The 22,522-nt window shown below is 45.0% G+C and overlaps 1 protein-coding gene across 4 annotated transcripts; it reads right to left on the minus strand.

Annotated features, from left to right (window-relative positions):
- Window positions 1-804: 804 nt before the first annotated feature.
- Window positions 805-16,874, minus strand: MTFR2 (mitochondrial fission regulator 2). 4 transcript variants are annotated; one of them, XM_044754787.2, is made up of 8 exons: window positions 16,802-16,874; window positions 16,224-16,340; window positions 12,200-12,304; window positions 11,637-11,749; window positions 10,198-10,427; window positions 8,158-8,515; window positions 3,501-3,675; window positions 805-1,708 (listed from the first exon to the last, which is right to left on the minus strand). In XM_044754787.2, the coding sequence occupies exons 2-8, from the start codon at window positions 16,284-16,286 to the stop codon at window positions 1,673-1,675; spliced, it is 1,080 nt and encodes a 359-aa protein (XP_044610722.1). In that variant the 5' UTR covers window positions 16,287-16,340; window positions 16,802-16,874; the 3' UTR covers window positions 805-1,672. The 4 variants fall into 4 exon arrangements, with proteins under 4 accessions (XP_044610722.1, XP_044610724.1, XP_044610725.1 ...); XM_044754789.2 differs by lacking the exon at window positions 805-1,708 and adding an exon at window positions 2,563-3,057; XM_044754790.2 differs by lacking the exon at window positions 805-1,708 and adding an exon at window positions 7,512-7,681 and having other exon boundaries at window positions 3,286-3,675.
- Window positions 16,875-22,522: the final 5,648 nt, after the last annotated feature.

A 22,522-nucleotide genomic window follows, 5' to 3' on the forward strand; every position in this document is an offset into this window, starting at 1 on the left:
CAAAGGTCTCTGCTGGGGGTGGAGGGCTTGTTCATCATACATTTTTTAATGGGAAAACTATCAAACTGAAAATGCAAGACTACCTTGGGGGTTAAAGAGCAGTTGTTTCAGAGGGGAAAACTCTAATTACAAGGACAGAGGGAGGAGGGCAGGGTGAGGGAAACGTGGAGGAGGGGCAGGAGCCGCTGAGGCCGGGATGAGGAGCATCAGGAAACACGCAGGCATCCAGAGCCACTGCTGTCATTAAATGCTTTTGGCTGCAAGTAACAGAAAACCCCCAAGGCCTATTTTTCTCCTTTATTTCTCGTTAATAAGAAGTCTGCTCGTGGCTCCTGTGGGAGTTGGCTCGACAGCTCAGCGGCATCAGGGTTCACGGCTCTATGATCTGAAGCCTGTTCCTCGTGGTCATTAGATGGCCACTGCATGGCCTCGCCTAACCAGAAGGGGGCCAAGAAGAACGGGGTTGGAAATGGAGACGGCCAGGCAACCAACTGCCTGCCACAGCAACACCAAAGCCGGGCCAACTGGGCTTTTCTGAAAGGGGAAGAGTCTGGCAACACGGGTGGCTGAGCCCGTCCACAAGGACACTCCACGCCCTGGCTGGTGCGTAGGCTAAGTCTAGAGGACCTGGTAAATCTCCACATCACATGAGCACGTGGACGGAGGGACCAAACACGTCGTCCAAGCCCATGTGTTTCACTTGTATCACCCAAGACTCTACCTGCAGGACGCTCTTTCAAACCAAAGTTCAGACTTCATGCGTACAGCAGTAAGGAGAAAACACGAATTGGAATTGATACAAAACACAACCAAATTCAAAGGCACATTTATTTACAAAGATACAGAGTATCAATGTAATAAGAAACAAAGGAAATAAAATTATGGCCGTAATATTTACACAGAAGTGCAGGCAAAACTTACCAAGAAGATTCCTTAAATATTTCTACTTCTAGAACTCAACAATCAAAACCGGTTTCTAAGAGTAATTCTTTGTCACCTCAGGAAGAATTTTTAGGAGGCTCAATCAACATGATTTGAACTACGACTATCCTAAGGAAAAAAACCACAATTTTATATTCTTTGAAAATCTCCCAGTTGCTGGAGGCCAGTCAATCAGATCACCATCAGTTTTTAAAAGATGCAAAGGCTCTTAAATTAGGAAGTCATAATTGCTTTAATAAATTGTTTTTAAAAACCCAAGTACACCATGGTTTGCTGAGTGCTACAATACACACGTAGTTTACAGAACTTTCTCAATCCACTAAAATGGTTTGTTACCTTACAGCGAGAGCTGACTGTTCTCTAATGGGAAACACCAGGTCACTTACTGTTTAGCTCTTAGGAAAATCATTCAGTGTGTATTCAGCTTTTAATAGCACTAACTAAATACATTTAAAAAGTCCATACACCTAACTATCACCGGTACCCAGGTAGCTGCTGGATCTTCCAAGACCAGAGACAGGAATTCTTAAGTCAAGACTCTTCGCAGCCCTGCACTCACAGACCCGGTGTACAGACTTCATTTACCCACGTAACAGAAGACGCGCTCCTTCCACGCCTCGTGAAAGGCTGGCCGGTGTGCGTCTGTGATCTCTCCTCGGGAGCGCAGCCACAGCTCGCAGCGTGCACACCTTGGTCAACGTCTTTTGTGTCTGTCGGTTCTTCCGTTAGTTCACTGTCCTTCTGACTGGGAAATGTGATGTCCAAACTGAAATAAAGCAAATTTTGGACAGAGGAATTATTCTAATGTGAAAAAGAACGGCCCGCCAGCACCACGGCGCCCTCGGGTTAACTCCTCCAACAGTGCGCAGCTGTCTGGGAGCGAGCTCCATGCTGGGGCTGTGGCAGAGCTGAGGACACGAGAGCAAGCAAGACGTCTCAGCCACAGGGCCTGAGCCCTCCCAGCCGACCACAGGGAGCATGTGTGTCCAGCCCCAAGCTAGGTGCTAGAAAATACAGAGAAAGGGGCCGCCCCGGGGCCAAGTGGTTAAATTTGCGCGCTCTGCTTCAGTGGCCCAGGGTTTTGTGGTTTGGATCCTGGGCACAGACATGGCACCGCTCATCAGGCCATGCTGCGGTGGCGTCCCACGTAGCACAACCAGAAGGACCTACAACTAGAATATACAATGATGTACTGGGGGGCTTTGGGGAGAAGAAAAAAATACACAGACAGATTCCATTCTTTCTCTACGATGCTCATGGTTGGAGAGAAATGCTAAGGCCGGGGAACAGTCTGAGACACCCGGTAACACCCCCTCATCCACTACCACGGGGACAGCGTGTTCCGCTCCAGAGTTTCTTCAGTAAGTGGGGGTTTTCAAACATCCTGGAGTTTTAATAAACCAAGTTCTGGTCACTGCTCTGCCCATTAGATGTGGGCTCACGGGCAGATTACTTAAGCACCGAGGGGCACATTTTCCTCATGTGTAAAACAGGTAACTGGCCTGGGTGTTTTTTTCTTTTTTCTTTTTTTAGGCTGTTGCTGTGAAGATCAAAGGAAATGAGGGAAAAAGGACTTTGCAAGATATAAATTTCTACACAAATGTTAAACACTTATTTTTAGGCACATTTATGTTTTTTTATTGCAACAGTCCTAAGGTAAACTAAACACTTTTGCCTTCTTAGAGTTAAGAACATAACTGAGTCAAGACGATAAACACTGGAGACTGCGCGCAGGCGCACACACGGTGACCCCGAGACCACACAGCGGGAAGGAGAGGGACCATTTCCCACTCTGCTGTCTCCTTCGTCGCCGTCTGCGTCTTAGTTTGTCCGTCTCGTCCTCGGCTGACAGCCACCACTCCTCAGTGCGATCCAGCCGACTTTAGATGCTGCCCCCGTCACAGTCCTCTCCTTCCACGGCATATTCTCAGGTACTCCCTCCACTGAACTCTGAGATGGGAAGACCACCCCCAAAACTAGAATCACGTGTGAATTAGAGAAGAGAGACTTCAAGGAAGGAGCAGTCTTGAGGGTCAAGTGTTTGGAATACAACGTGTGTCCTTTTACACAACTAAGAAGCTCTGTCGCTGAAGACAATTACGATCCCATTTGCTCCTGTAAAAGCACAGTTAACATTCTGTTTAAATAAATAATCCAAAATCTTTGTGTCTGACTGAGAAAAACATTAGAGTATGCACATCTGACTAGGGTTAGGTTGGATCCATCGCACCATCCTTCTCTGGTCCTTTCAAAGTTTCAGAAGCCGCTTCACACTGCAGACAGCCACAGCGCGTCAGCACCTGACTAGGATAGACCATTACAAACTTACGCACACGTATTTTTCAAATTAAGGGTTTTATTTCAAAAAAACTTCATAGTAGGCTAAAAGCTAAACTGAGCAAGCAAAAGTTAACAGAAACAACAGAAACACTAGCAGCGTCAACAAACAAGTGTGCAGCCCATTCTCTCTCACTTCGAGAGAACGTGAAGGCAAAGATTTATCCCAACCATACACTTCAGAAACACTGAAAATCGGACTTCACGTTATCATCGCTCACCCTTGAAGCTTCTGGACTAGAAAAGGGAGAAGACTCCCAAGACCTATTTTCTTTCTCAAAGGAATCGTCTTCTTGGAACGCAAATTTCTGCTTCAGGGCACGGGATATTAAAGCCACAGGGTCCCAGGGTGAGCTGTGCCTCTTCCTCTTGTGAAGGGGTCTCCCTCCAGGCGACCTATTTTTAAAAAATTGACTAAATTAAAACTGTGTAATTTAAGCTCCTTACTGACAAACACAGCAGGAATACAAGCATAATATATTACAATCTAATTCGTCTTCAAGACATTGGAAATTCTGGCATGGAATAAGCAACCTGGAGGGCACAGTGAATTGGGAATCAGAAAACCAACAGAGCACGTGGGTGGGGCTCCACCACAACCTTCTTATGACCTGGGATTTATCAAATATCTCTGTGCTGAAGATCTTTATTTTAAATTTTCTAAATTTTCAGTGGAAAATTTAAAGAAATATCTAAGAACTCTTAAAAGGACTACAGAGTTCATGAAAAGAAAACCATTAGGCTAACTGTTCGTCCAGTCTCCACTTAATGCCTACTGCTACTCCAGGCTCCGTCCCACGCCTCAAGGGTGGAGCAGTGTCCTGCGCCAGGGAACACTCTGGTGGCAGAGACCATCAGTGACCAAGGAAGCAGCAGTAATGCTGTGACTACCATGGGGGGGTGACGGGGCGGAAGCCCTGCAGACGAGGTGGTCAGGAAAGCCTCTGAGGAGATGACATCCTCCAAGGGAACGGCGAGGGGTCAGTGTAAGTGTGAACATCCGGGGGACACACAGCAAGGACCCAGCGTATGGAAGAGAAAGGACAGACAGGCACAGCCAGAGGCAGCGAGTGCGTGGGAAGCAGGACATGAGGTCCACAAGGGAAGCGAGGGCTGGATCCTGGGGGACTTACGGGCCACCGCGAGGTGTCTGTACTGTATTCTAAGCACACTGGAACCCACCACAGGGTTTTAGGCAGGAAATGGCATGATCCAACTTCCACTTTTAAAGGCCCACCCTGGTTGGTCCATGGAGAAAAGATAAGGAGACAAGAATGAAAACAGGGACTAGTTAGGAGGCCAGTGCAGAGTCCCAGCTGGATAAGACGGCGGCTTAGATGGGGCGGGGGCAGCTGGGTCACGCGGGTCCACAGATTTGAGCTATATGCTGATGGAAAGAATACAGGATGGAAAGGAAAAGAAAGACAAAGATAAGTCCTAGATCTTTGGACTGAGCAGTGGGTGACGATGCTGCCATTTACTGAGACGCAAAAGACTTGGGCAAGAACAGGTGCTCAAGGCGGAAGAAGGGAACAGGTAGGGAGGAAGAGCGCCGTTTGGACATGAGCACTTAAGACACCTGTGAGGCAGGCAAACGAAGACGTCAAGCAGGCAGCTGTCAAGTAGGGGCGGGGCTCAGAGGAGAGTCAGGGACAGAAACATCAGCACGGCAGTCATTAGCTTATAGCTGTATGATGGACAGCCATACTCACCAAAGGCACAATGTGGATGGAGAAGGGAAGAGGCTGAGGGCTGAGCCTCAGACACGCCGACACTGAAGGGAGAGTGAGCAAAGGAGTGAGAAGGAGTGGACAATGAGGTGAGAGGAAAACCATGTGTGATTTCCTCGAAGCCAAGTGAAGAAAGCGTTCCAAGGAGGAGAGAACCACAGCTGTATCAAACGCTACCCAGCCATCAAGTAAGAGGAGCAATGAGAACTGACCATCAGGGCCGGCCCCGTGGCCCAGTGGTTAAGTTCACACACTCCGCTTCAGCGGCCCAGAGTTTCACTGGTTCAGATCCTGGGCGTGGACATGGCACCGCTCATCAGGCCACACTGAGGCAGCGTCCCACATGCCACAACTAGAAGGACCCACAACTAGAATATACAACCATGTACTGGGGGACTTTGGGGAGAAGAAGAAGAAGGAAAAAAAGATTGGTAACAGATGTTAGCTCAGGGCCAATCTATAAAAAAAAAAAGAACTGACCATTGGATTTAGCAACACAGGGTCACTGGTGACCTTGACAAGAGCAGTTTTCAACAGAGTGATGGGGACAGACACCATATTCCAGTGGGTAGACGGCAGCAGCCAGAAATGGAAACAAACTATAGACAACATGGAGAATTCATACCAGAAAGGGGACAGAGAACAGTGACAGCTGGGGGTACATGTTTCGAAGCTGGGAAATACTCAGGTGTGAGAAGAATAAAGTAAAGAAGGAAAACTTGATGATGCAGAAGACAGAAGGGATAATTTTAAGTGAAATCCTTGAGAAGATAAGAGAGAAGGGGAACCAGCGACCAAGGGGAGAGCCTGGATGTGAACAAGGACACTTCATTTGCTGTAATAAGATGGGAGTCAGGGAACAAGGGTAGGAAATCTGTAAACGTAAATACGCGGGAAGTCTCATCTGACTTCGCAGCCATGTGTAATACAGGTTCGTTGTAGAAACACCAGAGAATAGGGGGATGGAGGTTATAGTCTGCTGGCCCCTTAGCTGTTTCTCCAATGACGGAAAAAGTCAGAGTCACCATTTTACACTGACAGGGCCCACTGATACCAGTAAGCAATCTAGCTGGGACCAAGTGTGCACACACAGCCACAGGATTTTTCCCTGTACTTGCTGCCCTATACAAGGATCATATCATAACCTCATCAATAAGGAAATGACTTATCTGTCCTAACACTGTTATATGGAAAATCTATTTATTTTCTCACCAAAACCTCACTGAGGGACTCCCAAGTGACCATGGCAGATCTCTGTGAAATCCTACTGAAATGACAATAAAGAAATGAAAAAGATGTATACGCACAAAGACAGAGATTACCAGAATTGCAGCAAAGTGTTGGAAGCTGGGAGCTGACGAAGGTGAGGAGACTGCAAGGTGAGCTGCCCTCCTGAAAACAGGGGGATGCAGGAAAGTACACACTGAATGATGAGCACATCCCTTTGCTCTTTCCCGACTCAGCTCTCGAAACACTGGGCTTGCACCTGCTGTGTAATCCCCATCTCTCCTGGCCAAGAAGGAGACTGAAGAACTTTCTAGGAAAACTCTCAGCCACAAAGAAAAGACATACAGCTGCTGACCTATGGGGTCTGGCCAACAAAACGGTCAGGTCCTCTGCTCTATCACTAAATTGTGAAGCCCACCAGTTAGCAAGCCCGCCTCACACAAGGAACCTTCAATCATCTCCTCGCCTCATTTCTAAACGTGAAAGTATAGCCAAGAATCACCAGATACTTAAGGCTCCAAAACTAAAGATGGAGACCAAAATCAACAAGAGGAAAAGAGGAACTCAGGAAAAATAGAGATAATTCAAAAGCAAAAGGAAACTTAAAACTATATAGTTAATATCTTCAGAGGAATAAGACAAACAGAAGCAGGAAGACACAGAAAAGGAGCATTCAGAGAAGAAACGGCTCTTGCAAATTAAAAATATGATGTCAGGGAAAAATGCAATAGAAGAGCTGAAAGGTAAGTTAAAGAATTTTCTTAGAAAGTATAATAGAAAAGCAAAGAGAAAGAAAACAGTAAAGGAAAGATATGAGGCTAAGAGGAATCATTCTGGCATTCAAACTTCTCGTAGGAGCTCCAGGAAAAGAACAGAGGGAAAGCATGGGTGAAAACTATCAGAGAAATGTTTATAAGAGGTTTCCAAAAAGGAAGGGCCTAAAACTCTAGACTGATTGAGTCCACAAGTGCCCAGGATAAGAAATAGAAAAGAGCTCTCCAGGGCACATCGTCCTGAAATTTCAGAACACCAGGACTAATGAGAAGATCTTAAATGCTTCAAGAATAAAGAAACAGGTCTGACAGAGAGTACCAAGAGTCAGAATGACATCAACTTCTCAACAGGAACACTGGAAGCTAGAAATTAATGGAACAATGTCTTCAAAATTCTGAGGAAAATGGTTTTCTGCCTATTATTTTTCCAGCCAAACTAGCAATTAAGTGTGAGAATAAAATAATAACATTTTCAGACATGCAAGGTCTCAAAATAATCTACCTTTTATGCACCCTTTCTCAGGAAGCTATGGGAAGTTACGACACCCAGGAAAAGGGGGATGCAACAGGAGAAAAGTAAGAGAATGCCCATGACGGTGGTGAAGGAAACCCCTAGGATGACGGCAGCGTAGCAGGCTGGAGGGCAACAGTGAGGTGGAGCACCCCGGGCTTCTGGAGAGGAATTTCAAAAAAGAAAGAAATGGAACTCAGAGAGGATTAACTCCAACAAAAAAACAAACAAAATGCAATCATACTGTATGAAATGGCTTCCCTGTAAATGTTTACTGGCATAAAAAGGATGTAAATTCTGAACACTGATTTAACTAAAGATTGTAACAACTACGGCAGGAAGATGTAATGAGAAGGGTGTGTGCTCATGTGTTAGGATGCAGAACATCTACGAGAACATGTTTCTAATCTTTAACAATGCAAAGCAGATATAATTAAAATAGCAACAAATAGCAAGAGAGGTAAGCTGTTTCAAAAATACAGAGATAATATACTAGAGGAGTCAGAAAATTTGAAAATGATTCTCTCCTCTCTTTGTGTCTAACTGAGGAATAAAAGACTTATGTATGTTTACTTTGGTAAATATAGTAATTTTTTAAAACAGCACTGATAAAATTTCTCAAATCCTGACCACGTACCGTTCAACTGCACGGAGTTTCACCTTATTCAGATCCTTTAGAACGTCCAGCATGTTTGGAATATCTTTATTGTTCTGGTTTTTTGGACAATGACTATAAATAGTCTGACAAGCACCTGGGTGCTGTTTTTTCATTTCAGCTGCTGAATTATCTGAGTCACAAATATTCTTAGATCCTGGTTGTACAAGAGGAGAACATGGAGGCTGCAGAGAAGAAAACTGAGGGGGTAGTGGTGGTGGAGGAGGGGGAGAGGGAAGCCATGAACTCGAGTGTGGATCCGGTTCAGCACTGAGTTGAGCAGCCACTGACGATGGCGTTTGTCCCAAACCACCAGGCCCGTCATTCAAGTCAAAGGAGCCTGAAAACAAAGTAGTCTGTTTAAAAATCCGGCAAAATTCTCTCCAAGGTAACACTAATTAGAACCAAAACAGGAACAATTTCTGTAATGCTACTAAAATAATGATTTGGTGGCTAGGAAGGAGAAGCAGTCCCATCTGCTTAGTAATTTCTGTAAGCATCAAGCCAAATAGTAAGTTTGTTTTTAATCCAATTAGGATTTTCTGTGTAGGCCCTTAAAGCGGGTAAGGAAGAATGCATTTTAAAGAGAAAATAATAAGTGCTTTTTCAGTAAGTCACATACAATCTGAATTTCATCCTCTATTTAAAAAAGCTAAAAGATGATCAACAAAAGCCAGCCCTGATGGCCTAGGGGTTAAAGTTCCGCTCGCTCCACTTTGGCAGCCCAGGTTCAGTTCCCGGGTGTGGAACCACACCACTCGTCTGTCAGTAGCCATGCTGAGGTGGCGTCCCACACAGAAGAATTAGAAGGACCTACAACTAGAATAGACAACTATGTACTGGGGCTTTGGGGAGAAAAATGAAAAAAGAGAGAGGAAGATTGGCAACAGATGTTAGCTCAGAGCGAATCTTTCCCAGCAAAGAAAGAAAAAAGCCTAAGGAAACCTGAATAAATTGAAAAAACATATATGATCAACGACTTGTAGATAGAAACACTCAAACTGGCATATTCACCCTGCAACAACACTGCAGAAACACCCACGCAAACACCTTCTAGGCGGGAGCCTAAGACGAGGACTGAGCACTTAACTTCGTCACAACAGATTCGCTTCTGAAAAGTCGTGTGAAACACGATTGCTGAAAAGAAAGTGTGTGTATCTCATTTTAATTATTACACATTATATAATAGTTGCATATAAGATATATGATAAATATATCCTATATAAATACTATGCATTATATATAAATCATTTATTTATATATACACTTTTGTGTGTGTGTGTGTGTGTTGGTTAAAGCAAGTTATGTCTAAAAATTTAGAAAAGGGTCACCTGGAAAACATTATCCGCCTAACTTGGTGGCATTATAGCAGCAATAACTTCAAACTACAAAAATATGAAGGCTCAAATCTATACTCTTCTTTCAAGTTAACGCATTCCTCCTCTTAAATTCCCAGTGCTTATCTGAAAAGTTAGGAAAGCATTCTTAGAAAACGGCTTCTTAATAGAGAAGTAGAATGTTCGGCAGTATAGCCAGCTCTTCCTCAAACAAAGCCACTCCCTCACTGTAAATGTGGCTTAATTCACTTTTTTTTTCCTAAAGATTGCCACCTGAGCTAACAACTGTTGCCAGTCTTTTTTTTTTTTTTTTCTGCTTTATCTCCCCAAATCCCCCCGGTACATAGTTGTATATCTTAGTTGCAGGTCCTTCTAGTTGTGGCACGTGGGATGCCGCCTCAACATGGCCTGACGAGCAGTGCCATGTCCGTGCCCAGGATTCGAACCAGCGAAACCCTGGGCCGCTAGAGTGGAGCATGCAAACTTAACCACTTGGCCATGGGGCCACCCCCCGGCTTAATTCACTTTAAACACACATCAGACATAGTCTTATATGCCCAATGTCTTTCACATCTAATGTCATTCACAAGCTACTTTAGCATCAGACATCCTCGCTCAGGGTTGCACTGATGCCCATACTACTAAGTGTCACCTCACTGAGACCGCAGCCCCACGCGTCACCCACCGGAGCCTGTGCTGGTTTTCAGCTCCTGCAGCCCCACGATCGCAGCAATCCGAGAGCGGAGCGAAGCCAGCTCATCCTCAAGGGCGGCTATTTTTTTAATTGCAGCTTCACTTACAGGCGGATCATTTCTCATTGGTTTGTTACGTCTTAGAGCCGGTGACGATGGATCCCAAACCAGGTGCACAGGGTATTCAACTTCCTCCTCTTCTTCATTTTTCCATATACTATTTCTGTGGGTGGAAGGAAAAAAGAAATGGAGAGAAAGAGAGAGAAGACAGAGGGAAATTTGCCAAAAGGAATAAATTCTTTCAGTCAAAGAATAAAGACACCAAAACAAAACGAGAGTCACTCTCCTTATCCCATGATTGTCTCCAGACTCACTGAGGATAAGCACAGCCTCCTATGTAACTTGTATTCTCAATGTAGAGAACAGAAGGTAGCTTTTAATAGGTGACCAATAAGTGGTCAGTGAATGAAGGAACAAACCTTGCTTTTAGATTATAAAACAAAAATACTTATCCTGTAACTGTTCTGTCTATTAGCTTTAAACACAAGTTTATTTATTTAGAAATAAAGTTGGTTTATTTAGGAATTCTACACATTCTGAATATACAGCACTGAAGGGTCTTATATTCAGTATTATGTTAGGGGTAATTTTATGGCATTCTTACATTTTGAAAATTGACCAGTTTCATACATGATCAATTTAGCCAGAATATCTGAATGATTGACCCTGTGGTGCCTACCGCCTGAATCTGAATATACTAACATGTAAGTTAGCACTCAGCAGGAGTAACAGATCCAAATTTTGAAATATATTGAACATCATTGCCTGGTGCACAATAAGAACAATATAAATTTTGGCTAAATACATAAAGTAAAATGAACCTCGTATCTAGCATAGGAAACAGCTTTCTCCTAAAAATAAACACTGTGATTCTGATACCCTTTTACTATCTATCACTCCTTCCTAGGCTTGGTGTTAGGTTTAAACGTGCATAAAAAAAAACTGTCTAGGGCCGGCCCGGTGGCACAGCGGTTAAGTTCGCACGTTCTGCTTCGGCGGCCCAGGGTTCACTGGTCCCAACCCTGGGTACAGACATGGCACCGTTTGTCAAGCCACGCTGTGGTAGGCGTCCCACACATATAAAGTAGAGGAAGATGGGCACGGATGTTAGCTCAGGGCCAGTCTTCCTCAGCAAAAAGAGGAGGACTGGCAGCAGATGTTAGCTCAGGGCTGATCTTCCTCAAAAAAAAACCAAAACTGGCTAAATATGAGAAACAGCTAGTCATCCTTATTAGAAAGATATTAGTAGGACTCAGCTCAGTACAGAGACAGACAAAACAAACAGGCTCAATTAGTCTGAACAAACTCCAGCACGTGCAAGAACTCCGATTACAGCCCACACCCCACTTCCAAGATAAGTAGGTAAAATTACCTAAATCTGAGATAACGGGCCTCTTCATCATTTGCCACAAACAAAGTATCAGCAAAAGATGGAACTACAGATCCACAGTTAGCAGAGTCTGCAGAGGTCAAGACTGGGGTCAGCTAAAGGGAAAAGGAAAAAGAGTCACTGCTCCGCAGGGAGCGGGGACACCCAGGCCCACGGAAATTCAGCGAGCTAAAACCCAAAAGAGGGAAAAGGAAAAGGGTCTTCCATAGAAAAACATGCACCTGTTAGCAAGAAGAAATACCGAGGCAAATGTTATTCATAAGTCTACTCATGTAGCCGTATCCTCCCCCCGGGTTAATGCCCTCTGTCATAAAACACCAGCCAGAAGGAAAGACACGCCACTCAGGTCACTCGGCACCCGCCCACCTTGAGTGTAACTATTTAAATAAACACAAAAACACATGTGAAATGCCTTGTTTCCAGGGGTAGACAAATGGCTTTTGGCTTTCAGGAAACATTTCTTCCCTTGTTCAACCCTATACCCCTAGGAGCACCCAGCATTATTTCCCACATGGTGCTTAAACGACACGTGCTGACCGACTTACCTCAAAATGAGGCCTGGGGCAGGGCTCTAAAGGAAGAATGTTTCCAATAATCCGAACAACACTCCGCGCTGAGCCGTAGCCTTTATTTTCCCAAATCTGCAAAACCTACTTAACACAAAGCATTGTTTGAAAAGGACTCGGTAAGCATGTTTAGATATCTACGAAAAAAAAGTCAAAGAAGCAATGCCACTAATTTTTAAAAAGAAAATTAAAAAAAAGAAAAAGAAAATATAGATGGTGTGCTCAAAGTACCTCCCTCAAAGAATTCAAACTTATTGTCTTTTTAATTGTATTTAAAAAAAAAAAGGATAAGAGTGAACATATATACATTCCAGGAAGGGAAATCTTTTAGGAGAGAACCACAAATTCATTTTGTTTTATTTCCGAGAATGTCCAAATACCTTGGGAAACTTTGTTCAGAAAAATTGCCTCCCCTCCTCCCAGCTAAAAATCCCGTCTTTTGGCCCAATCAAAAACCTCCTTTAAAGAAGAGATAAAGAGGGGCATGAACGAATCAGGTCCTAACAATTGAAGATTCTTTACTTGCAATGGAATCTACGTGCTGGAAGCCAGTTCTTGAAAAGATAATAGAAGTGAAGTGTGCCGCTATAACTCAACACTGTGTCCTTTAGCTTGGGCTCCCCATATTCCCACAGGAACCTCCCCCAAAAACGTGACATAACATTTATTCTTTTGGCAGAGAGTTTAACACAAAGAAAACACTTTCTCTTTAAAAAACATTAAAAATTGGACTTTTCATTTTTCCTAAGATCCTATAACAAGGACAACGTTTATTATGAGCAACAGCTATAGGCAGCATCCCATTAGCATCCTCATGGATATAAGCTGTAAGCAGATGGATACTGTTCCAGAACTGAGGAGAAAAACTGGGATTAGAGAGATGGAATTGGGAATCATTAGCACACGGAATACCTGATAGAGGTAAAAATCAAAGCCTTAGGACTAGCTGAGGAAAACCAGGGCGGGAGAGGATCTCGAAGTCGTCAGCACACAGAATCCTTCTGTGCGAAGTCACGCCATTCCTCCATTTAAGTGGTAAGGACTCTGAACTTATCTGATCACGTGCGAACACCTGAGTCTCACATTAAATACTGATTCCATCGACCCGCCTCACAACCTTCCCTCAGTTCTGCCAGCTCAGCCTCCACAACGTACTCCATGCATTTGGTAACCCTTCTCAATCACCCTGAAAGGTCTCCTGCCTCTTGGCCTTATTCAGTCCGCCCAAACTAACGTGGCACCGTCCATTAACAAGAACACAGGTTCTTTGGGTTAAGCAATTTTCCGCACTGTCTCAAAAACAAGCCAATATTGCCCCAACTGCCAGGCACGTACCCGTGGGCCTGGGGCTCTGGTCTAACTCCAGCCCGAGCACTAGGTCAGTTTTCAACTGTCAGATTCATACTCCTCTACAAATGTGGCTGTTTCTGCTCTCCTGGGCACCTAATTCCAGGTCACTTCACTTCACCCGCAGTTTTCTGTCCCCGCATTAGACTGTGAACCCTTTGCCGGCAGACACGTGTTCACATTCCTTTTGAGTCCTTCAGGGCAGTGGTTCTTAACCACACACATACTAGGATCGCCTCAGAAGGTGCTCTTCAAAAGAAATAAAACACAAGCCACATATGTGAACCAAATTTTCTAGGAGCCATATTTGAAAAAGTAGAAAGAGCCAGATGAAATTAATTTTCTTAATATATTCTATTTAACTCGATACGTATGTTATTTCAACATGTAATCAATATTTTCAAAATTAATGAGATCATTTTACATTCTTTTTTTATATACTAAGTCTTCAAAATCCACTGTATATTTTACACCTATAGCAGCTCTCAAGTCAGACATTTCAAGAATACTTAAAGGTGACATGTGGCCAGTGGCCACCATATTGAAGAGCGCAGCCTAGAGGACACAGATCCCAGGCCTGTAGTCACTAGAATCTCTGCCGGCCTGAGCAATTCTATTTAAAATGCTCTCCAGACCCCCCATACGTGCACCCTTGCTAAGAACCGCAGGCCTCGAGGCCCGCTACAGTGAGGGCCACACACTGTAGACAAAGTCACCCGATTCCTGGTCAACCTGGATGGTACCTTCATCTCTCTCTCCGGAATTTCCGTCCTGAGAAACTCCTGTCCTTCTAACTCTCTCACGCCTTCACTGCCATTGACATCTTCAGCACTCTCATGATTTCACCTCCTTCTCCCCTTCCTGGTCCAGCATACTCATTTTGACTTTACTGACTTTCCTACCAAGCGGGGATTTTCAAATTAATTGTTTCAGTGATAGGCTCAGTGCCACTCAAAAATGGTTCATCCTCTTGATATCATGTGTTCTCGTATTACTAACGGACAAACTACTCCAACTACTCTTAGCTAGGGGAAAAAAATCACAAAGTGACAATATTTGGAAAGACTACCAATCCACGCTGACTTCAGCTGGGTATTCTGCACAGGAATTCTGCCACCCCCTCACAACACGTTCTGATCTCTACTGTGTTGCCCAAAGCAATCACTGATCTCTGAAACCCCCTATGTCCTCACTTCCATTACCTGCAGGTGGCCTTGCCTCCGCTCTCACTGAGAAAACAAGGATGCAATTCGACACACCTCAATTTTCATTTCTCTCCATTCAAAATCTCTCCACCATCTCTCGCTTTTATTCTACTCTTGACTGTCCGTCTTCTTTCCAAGGCTTATTTATTTATATTCCCTGCATTGCTCAATCGCTCTATCTCATTTGTATCTTAAATTATTTCCTGTCCATGAGGTTCTGCCCCACAGCCTGCAAAACATGCTAAAGTTACCTCTAACGCTGAAAAGAAAAAGAAAATTTCAATCTTACAGCCCCTTCAAGTTGATGGCCCCTCTCCATTTCTCTTCACAAGCTTTTCAAAAAAGGTCACTGATGCTACTTCTCTTCTTCAGTCATTCATCAAACCACTACAATATGCTGCCTCTCTCCACCTACAGAAATCCCTAAATGCATCCGTAATCTAATGATAAGCAAATCTTCAACTATTACTCAGTCCTCGTCATCTTCAACCTCACTGTTTCTGAAATTCAAATACTGCAATAACATCCAATGACGTCTTCCATTATGTCATCAAAGTCCATGGGTTTAAATATCAAAATAACACAGAGAACGCCATGCCTGAATCTCTTTTCCTTCCCACATTCCAGAACCACACAGCCAATTACCTGCAGGATATTTATATTTGTATATTCCAACAGCTCATCTGGGCTCGCCTTATCTCCCAACCTAAAACTAGTTCCTCACACTGAGTTGCCTATTTATAATAATGGCACCATCATTCTTCAACTTACTTTTGTTTAAAACCTTGGAATTATCCTTGACTACTTTCTTCTAATTCACCACACCCAATAGTGATGATTTGCCCATTCTGTAAGCCCCCCTACTATTTTGTGTCTTTCTTATATTCAGTCTTGTAATTATCTGTGTGCGTTTCTTATTCCTCATATTTTAAGCAACATAAATACATGAACCATGTATCGCTACTCTATCTCAACCACCAAACCAAACATATTGTCTTACATGTAGCAGGCGTTCAATAAGGAGACAAAACTGGATTTGCTTGTAATTCTCAGACCTACATCACCCTCTCTTCTTAAAATTTATTCTGAATTTGTTGAGCTATAACTTGCCATTCTATACAAATATCAAACTTAAGTTACCTTAAATAAAACCACTATAATTCAAAATATATTTTTATCTATTCGATAAATGTAATTCTACGAAGGTCGTATCTATATTTTGCTTCGTTTGTATCTTTTGCTGGCATTTGACCTGTCAGGTAAATAGGTTCCTAATAATCTCGTCCCTTTTCAAACTCAAACTATCAAAGCCATACTATTGGAAACTCACCTCTGTTACACCTAAAGTAACAATTTCGCCTTACATTAAATGTTCACCTGTAAATGATTTTCAAAATGAGACCCAAGAACAAATACAACAGCTTCATTCAAACCCATTAAAAGACATTTACCTGGTCTATAGGAACGCCAAAATATCCCAGCATCTCTCTTAAGATATTCAACACGAGAGACATGGAGGAAGCAAACACATAAGCCACTTCAAGGGAACATGGTCAGTTTCTTGATACCTTCAGGAAAAAAAGCTCAGAAGGCATTACTCTGGACGAATAAATAACGGCCGCATGAACCGTATAACGCCGCCGGGACGAGCCCTCCCGCTCCACCTTGCACCTCCGCCAGCACCGCGCTCCAGTTGGGGGGGGGGGGTACCCCAGGTCCGCGGACACCGCAGGGCAGCTCGGGGACGTCCTGGCCGAGACCGAACACTCGGCAGGAGCGCCAGGCGAGACCCCTCCCGAAAGTGCCGGGGCCGCGCGGGTCGGGCGGCCGGACCCGAGCAGAGACAGCTGCTCGCCCCACCCGCCCGCGGTGCAGACGAGGACGCGACCCCAGCCGGGAGCGGCGCGGGTCGGTCGCTCGCGGTGGCCCGGCTCCCAGACGCTCAGCCGCCGGGTCGAGCCGCAGGGGTCAGCGCCCCCGCCCCGGGCTGGCCTGCAGCCCCCGCCGCCGCCGCCCGCGCGCCACCCACCTGCCGCCGCCTCCGAGCCCGGCTCGCCGCTTCCGCGTCCCCACCGGAAAATCAAACTTCGCGGGCCGCGCCCCGCGCCCGAGCTCATTGGACAACGCTGGGGACTCCTGCTTGTGATTGGCTGCGCAGAGACGTCAGGTTAGGGGAGCTTGCAAGGCAAGAGGGCGGGCCTTCTGCGAGGCAGCCAATGGAAGCCAAGAGGCAGCTGGTGGGCGGGGCAGGCTGCGCTGGGACGCGGGCGCACGCGCAGGACGCGGGCGCACGCGCAGGATGCGGTTCCGGGTTCTCGGGTGCGGTCGCATCCGCATTCGTCGGGGTTCTCGCAGCCTTTTTGGGCCTTGGAGCCGGGCCAGCGGTCCGGAGTTGGGGTCCCACGCAAATCTTCGCAGGGAAAGTGTGTCGCCCCTTATATGCGGACCCAAAGCGAGGCCCTCTCTCAAGTCCGCTCTCCGTGGAGAGTGGAGATTTATTGTTTTGATCATTTGTTCATTCAGCAAATGTCTGTTAAGTGCTTATGAGACTGGCAGAAACGCAGCCCTGTCCTCGGGGATCTGCGGCCTGATTATCTAGGCTACCAGATACGCCCGACACTGCCTGGCCTAGCTAGGACGTCCAGTGATGACTAAGCCATGACAGATGTCAGCTCTCGGGTCGCTGGCTTCCTAAGAGACAACAGTTTCCTCTTCTATTTCAGCGAGAAAGCCCCGGCGTGACCTGACAGTTTAAGATGAGCTGTGCCTGCTGCCGGCGGACATCATGAGAAATGGAGGACTTTCTCTGTAGTTCACAACGGTCAGCCATCGACTAACAGTGTGTGTCCTGTGAACCCGGCACCCTCCGAGCGCGGGAAACGCACAAGGAGCGAGGCAGCTGGGGCCCTTGCGCTTGGAGCTTACGGGCTAGTGGAGACCTCGGAGACGCCTTCTCTGCCCACCATCCATGAACGGCATCTCTCTCCACTCTTTTTTAAAGATGGGCACCTGAGTTAACATCTGTTGCCAATCTTCCTTGTATTTTTTTTCTCCCCAAAGCTCCCCAGCGCATAGTTGTATATTCTAGTTGTGGCATGTGGGACGCACCTCTACATGGCCTGATGAGCAGTGCCATGTCCACCCCCAGGATTGAACGGGGGGAACCCTGGGCCCGAAGCCCGAGTGAGTGAACTTAACTAACCGCTCTGCCACTGGGACTTCTCTTTCCTCATAGCACTTGTGACCATGTATATTTATGCTCCCCTTCCCGCAACTAGACTAAACTCCAGAACAGGGACTTTGTTTTGACCCATGCTGTGTCTCCAGTGCTTTAGAAGAGTGCCTGGTACATCACAGGCATTCAGTCAATACTTGTTGAGTAAAATAATTGGATATGCAATGAGAGAAAGCAGACACCAAGCAAGGCTTGGAACTAAGCAACTGGCAGAACAGTAGTGTTTATTTCTAAGCTACCTAAGGATGAAAGTAGGGACAGGAGAGGGGTGTTGGACGGAGTAAAAGCAGAAGGCAAGCGGACCAGCAACGCTGCGTGGAACTCCTCACAGAATTTTCTCAAGTTCCCTTTTGTCCTCATAAGTGAATAAATAACGAACTTAGAACCTCCTCCCTTTCCAGTCTGGTAACAAATACAGCACATAATAGGGCCAGAGTGAAACCATCCCTTGAGAACCAAACCCGCCTTCAGGCTGCACTGTCGACAGAGCTCAATGCTCAGCTCAAGATTTGGGTAGCAAGGCGGGCCCAGGGCAGCAGCACCGTCCTCCAGGGATGCTTTGCTGGCAGCTTTCCCCACAATTCATTTCGCGGAGCACCTTCGTCCATTCTACGTTTACTAAAGCATTCACACACACACTGGTCCCCCTTATCCCTGGCTTCAATTCCCACAGTTTCCATTCCCTGGTGGTCCAAAAACACAAAATGGACAATTCCAGAAATCATTCCTGCTTTAAACTGCACGCCGCTCTAAGCAGCTTGATCAAGTATTGTGCCATGCCACTGTCCTGTCCTGGATGTGACCCACCCTTTGTGCAGCAATGCTGGACACCCTACCCACCATTAGTCACTTCCAGCTGTCTCAGTTATGACATAACTTTTATTACTGTATACATTTCAGTTGTTCAATGTATTACTGTTAGCCTTTTACCGCGCCTAAATACATAAACATTATCACAGGCATACACGTAAAAGAAAAAACTTAGTACATGCAGGGCTCAGTGCTACTCCCGTTTTCAGGGACGCATTGGGAGAGGTATTGTTACCGACCCAGGTTCGTTTTTGCCCGCCATCCGGAGAGCCAAACACCAGGACGAGGAGATTGCAACAAGAGGGTTTAATCACAAGGCAGCCACATGAGGAAGCGAGAGCAGGAGTCCTAAAACCACTTCCCAGAAAACAGGGACTCAGAGGTATTTATGGGGTAGGGAGCGAGGTGGTCTGAAATGTGGAGAGGTGATTGGAGATGAGGAGAGGTGAGGTCATTGATGATCTGCAAAAACGTAGTCAGACTCCATGCCTTTTCATAGGACCCATGCTCACAAAATGGCAGCGTGGGCATGATCTGAGGGTGGAGTTTTTAGCCTCTTGATGTCAAAAGGTTGCTTACAGACATCTGCTCAGGCCCAGTTGATGTTCTCAACCAGCCTGGAATGGACAAGGGGTTCTAATTCCTGAACAACAGCTCACACACCCACTACCGTGGTGACCCAGGCTCCAGGGAGATGCTATCTGTAGGGCCTAGTGGAGTCAGACAGCATATTGCCTAAGCAGCACAGTTAACAATGGGTGGGTCAAACAGCTAAAAGCTGTAATCAATAATTGCAAAAAGGAAAAAACTTTAGTATCTAGATACTTAATCATCAATGGTAACTGTTTGCCGGTTCCAGTATCCCCGGGAATAAGGCAGGGACCCACTGTACCTCATCCTGACCACCTTTTATGAAATTTGACATTAATGTTTTTCTGTTGCTCACTTTCACATGAAATTATTTTCCTGAACTTTTAGAATGATGCAGGATTCAGGAAAGCTTTTCAGACTTTACAGAGCTACCTTTTCTGTTGTTTTTGAGTAGTGCTCAGAAATACGGTGGCTTTCTAACATTTTCCTGGCTATGTTCCCCTCCTCCAGCTTGATCTAGGCCTGTGAGTCCATCTTGCTACACTAAATAGGCCCAGCCCCTCCTCTGTGTGAGTACTGGCTGCTCTGCAGGTACTCTAAGAAATCCACATGCTCTCCTGATTTACAGCCTCCACTTAGACATGTGCTCCCCAATAGCTTGATAAATTAAAACTTTGTTCTGAGTTTCTCTCGAGGAACAGGCTGACCACAGGCGGCAAACACACCCACAGGGATTCATCGCAGCTGGCATACGAAGGGTACAATAAAAGACCCTGGAGTCCATCATACCTGAAGGAAACCCCCTCCTCACTGCCCATTTCCCTATAGAAATGCCTCAAGATTCCATAATCCTGGAAGACGGGTTTTTGAGACGTTACTCCACCATCTTCCAGACTGTGCCACTTGATCTGACTAAACTTCCTTTCTCCATCCCTAGCTCGTGACTGACTGGCTCCGATCGCGGGGAGCAGAGTGAGCCCACTGCTCTGTACCAGGCCCTCTCCTTGTCTGTTGTCTCTGTCCTGCTCAATTTGATTCCCCTTTCAGTACTTTCTCCTCAGCATGGGGTCCTGTCCCTCAAAGTCTGGCACTGGCAGGTCCCTTTAACACTCCCTGGGGTAAACTGCTCCAATTCTTCCTTCTACTCGCACAGAAACCAACCCAGGCAGTTTGGTGGTCTGTCCCCATCCAGTGGTATTTGGGGGTTTGTGGAGAAAGCCAGTTACCTCCTTTAACTGCAAATGCTGTCCATAGGCATTTGGTCTTATCTTAGACGTATTTTTCCATTTTTCCAGAACCACTAATAATACATTATAGTTAGTCATCATACTATGTTCTGGATGCCCATGACCAAGAATTTTTTATTCATCTTTACACCCCGTATTTTTTCAGTGAATTAATGCAGAGAGGCTCAGAGAGGCTGAGGGCTGGTTTAGACAAAAGCTAGAAGGATGTGTACTCAATCTTGCCAACTGCTCGTAGAATCTATTAGCCTTGTGACACAAGCCTAAATTTTAGCTGATTAGGTATGCAAACTCAAAATTAGCATAATTATCTTAAGCAATGGGGCACAATACAACATCCTACTAAAGTAACAGCCTCTCGGACCTTAACCACGGGTCTCATTAAAGGGTGGCCTCCAGACTGGGTACACAGCCAAGTTCAAATTTCACATTTGTACTCAGGGCCTTTTCCCTTCTGCTCTGCAGACCTTGAAGCCTCTCAGGGGTGGCAGTAATGAGACCAGTGCCGTTTAAGAGAGTAGACACGTCTTAAAGGTTATGACTTTCCAATTATTTACTTAAAAAATTTAAACACTTGAAACTAAGACCAAGATTTTCCTTGATATTAAAATGTTCCCAATTAAATTGTCCTGAAATTTTTTATATTGACAATAAAAACGATTAATGGAAAAGAGTTGAGATCTACTACCTATGTATCTACAAATTGCTATTGTAGTAATACTAAAACTACAAAATCTAAGTTAAATGTTTACAGTCTAAAGAGCAGAATTTCTATTTATATGAACCTTTAAGTAATTTCTATGTAGGAAATTTCAGGTTATGCTTAGTGTTTGAATACAAAGGTCTTGTGTGTTTACAACTACTCATACTATTTTTGAACAAAAATACTCTACCATAGCTAGACCTCTCTAAAGGCATAAAGGTGAACTGCTGCTTGATTTTCTGGTTCCATTATTTTTAGAAGAGTCAGATGATTTGATAGATTCTGGAATCTGTTTTCTGATACAATTGTACGTTCACACCTAAGTATGCCTGGACTCCTGTCAATCGCCTAAAAAGAGTTGGTTAAAACCTAGAACACTGAAAAACTAAAGGTTGTCCTTCCAGTCTTACTCTGCTTCTGGATCACCCAGACAGTCCATCAGTATTCCTAATGTTTCCACTTAATACTTTGCATTTTTAGTGATAATCAACTCATAATTTTCAATCTTGTCACGGTCCAAGTAACAAGAATAAAAAAATTCCACTTCATAAAAATTTCAAATAATTTGATTGTCTTACAGCTAACAGTAAATTATTTGTCACCCAAAGATTTGGCACGTCATAAATGACGTAAGACTTAAACATAAATGCTGCATTATTGCTACATTCTTTCAATGTTGTGATGGGAATCAACTTAGTTTTTTTTTTAAATTATCACTGGTAATTTCAGTTGATATCCAATTTAATAAAGCAAGCACTTGAATAAACGCAGCTCTGAATGTTGAGTGGCAGGTAATGCAGAGAAGCACGGCACTCCTGACGGTCACCACCGAATCGCCAGACTTGCTCACACCACTTTTTCAACACTCAGCTGTCAAATGTTAGCCCACTGAGTCGACAAAGGTCTACATACCTACGATTTTTACTTCCTGGCTCTGGTCTGTCCTCTAAACAGGGACCATGTTAAAACGAGGTTGGACAAGATGCTGTCAAGCGCCCTCCCTGGGCCTCCCTGCCTTTAAGCTGACTCCTCCTCTTCTCAGGGAAAGCACTTTGCATTCCTGAAGACTGCTATCAGCACCCATTCTCACCCATCGTCTTTCTACAGGGAACATACCTTTCCAACTATTCACAGGACACAACTTCACACCTCAAGCTCCTCGTTACC

The sequence above is a fragment of the Equus asinus genome, chromosome 24 (assembly GCF_041296235.1).
Source record: "Equus asinus isolate D_3611 breed Donkey chromosome 24, EquAss-T2T_v2, whole genome shotgun sequence".
In the NCBI taxonomy this organism is placed as follows: domain Eukaryota; kingdom Metazoa; phylum Chordata; class Mammalia; order Perissodactyla; family Equidae; genus Equus; species Equus asinus.

Excerpts from the sequence above, each read along its gene's own strand:
- MTFR2 (XM_014850591.3), bottom strand. The coding sequence starts at position 16,286 with ATGTCTCTCGTGTTGAATATCTTAAGAGAGATGCTGGGATATTTTGGC. Across the intron at positions 12,305-16,223 it reads TTGGCGTTCCTATAGACCAG|GTTTTGCAGATTTGGGAAAA; the intron begins GTAAATGTCTTT and ends TGTGTTAAGTAG. Across the intron at positions 8,516-10,197 it reads GAAAACCAGCACAGGCTCCG|GCTCCTTTGACTTGAATGAC; the intron begins GTGGGTGACGCG and ends CTTTGTTTTCAG.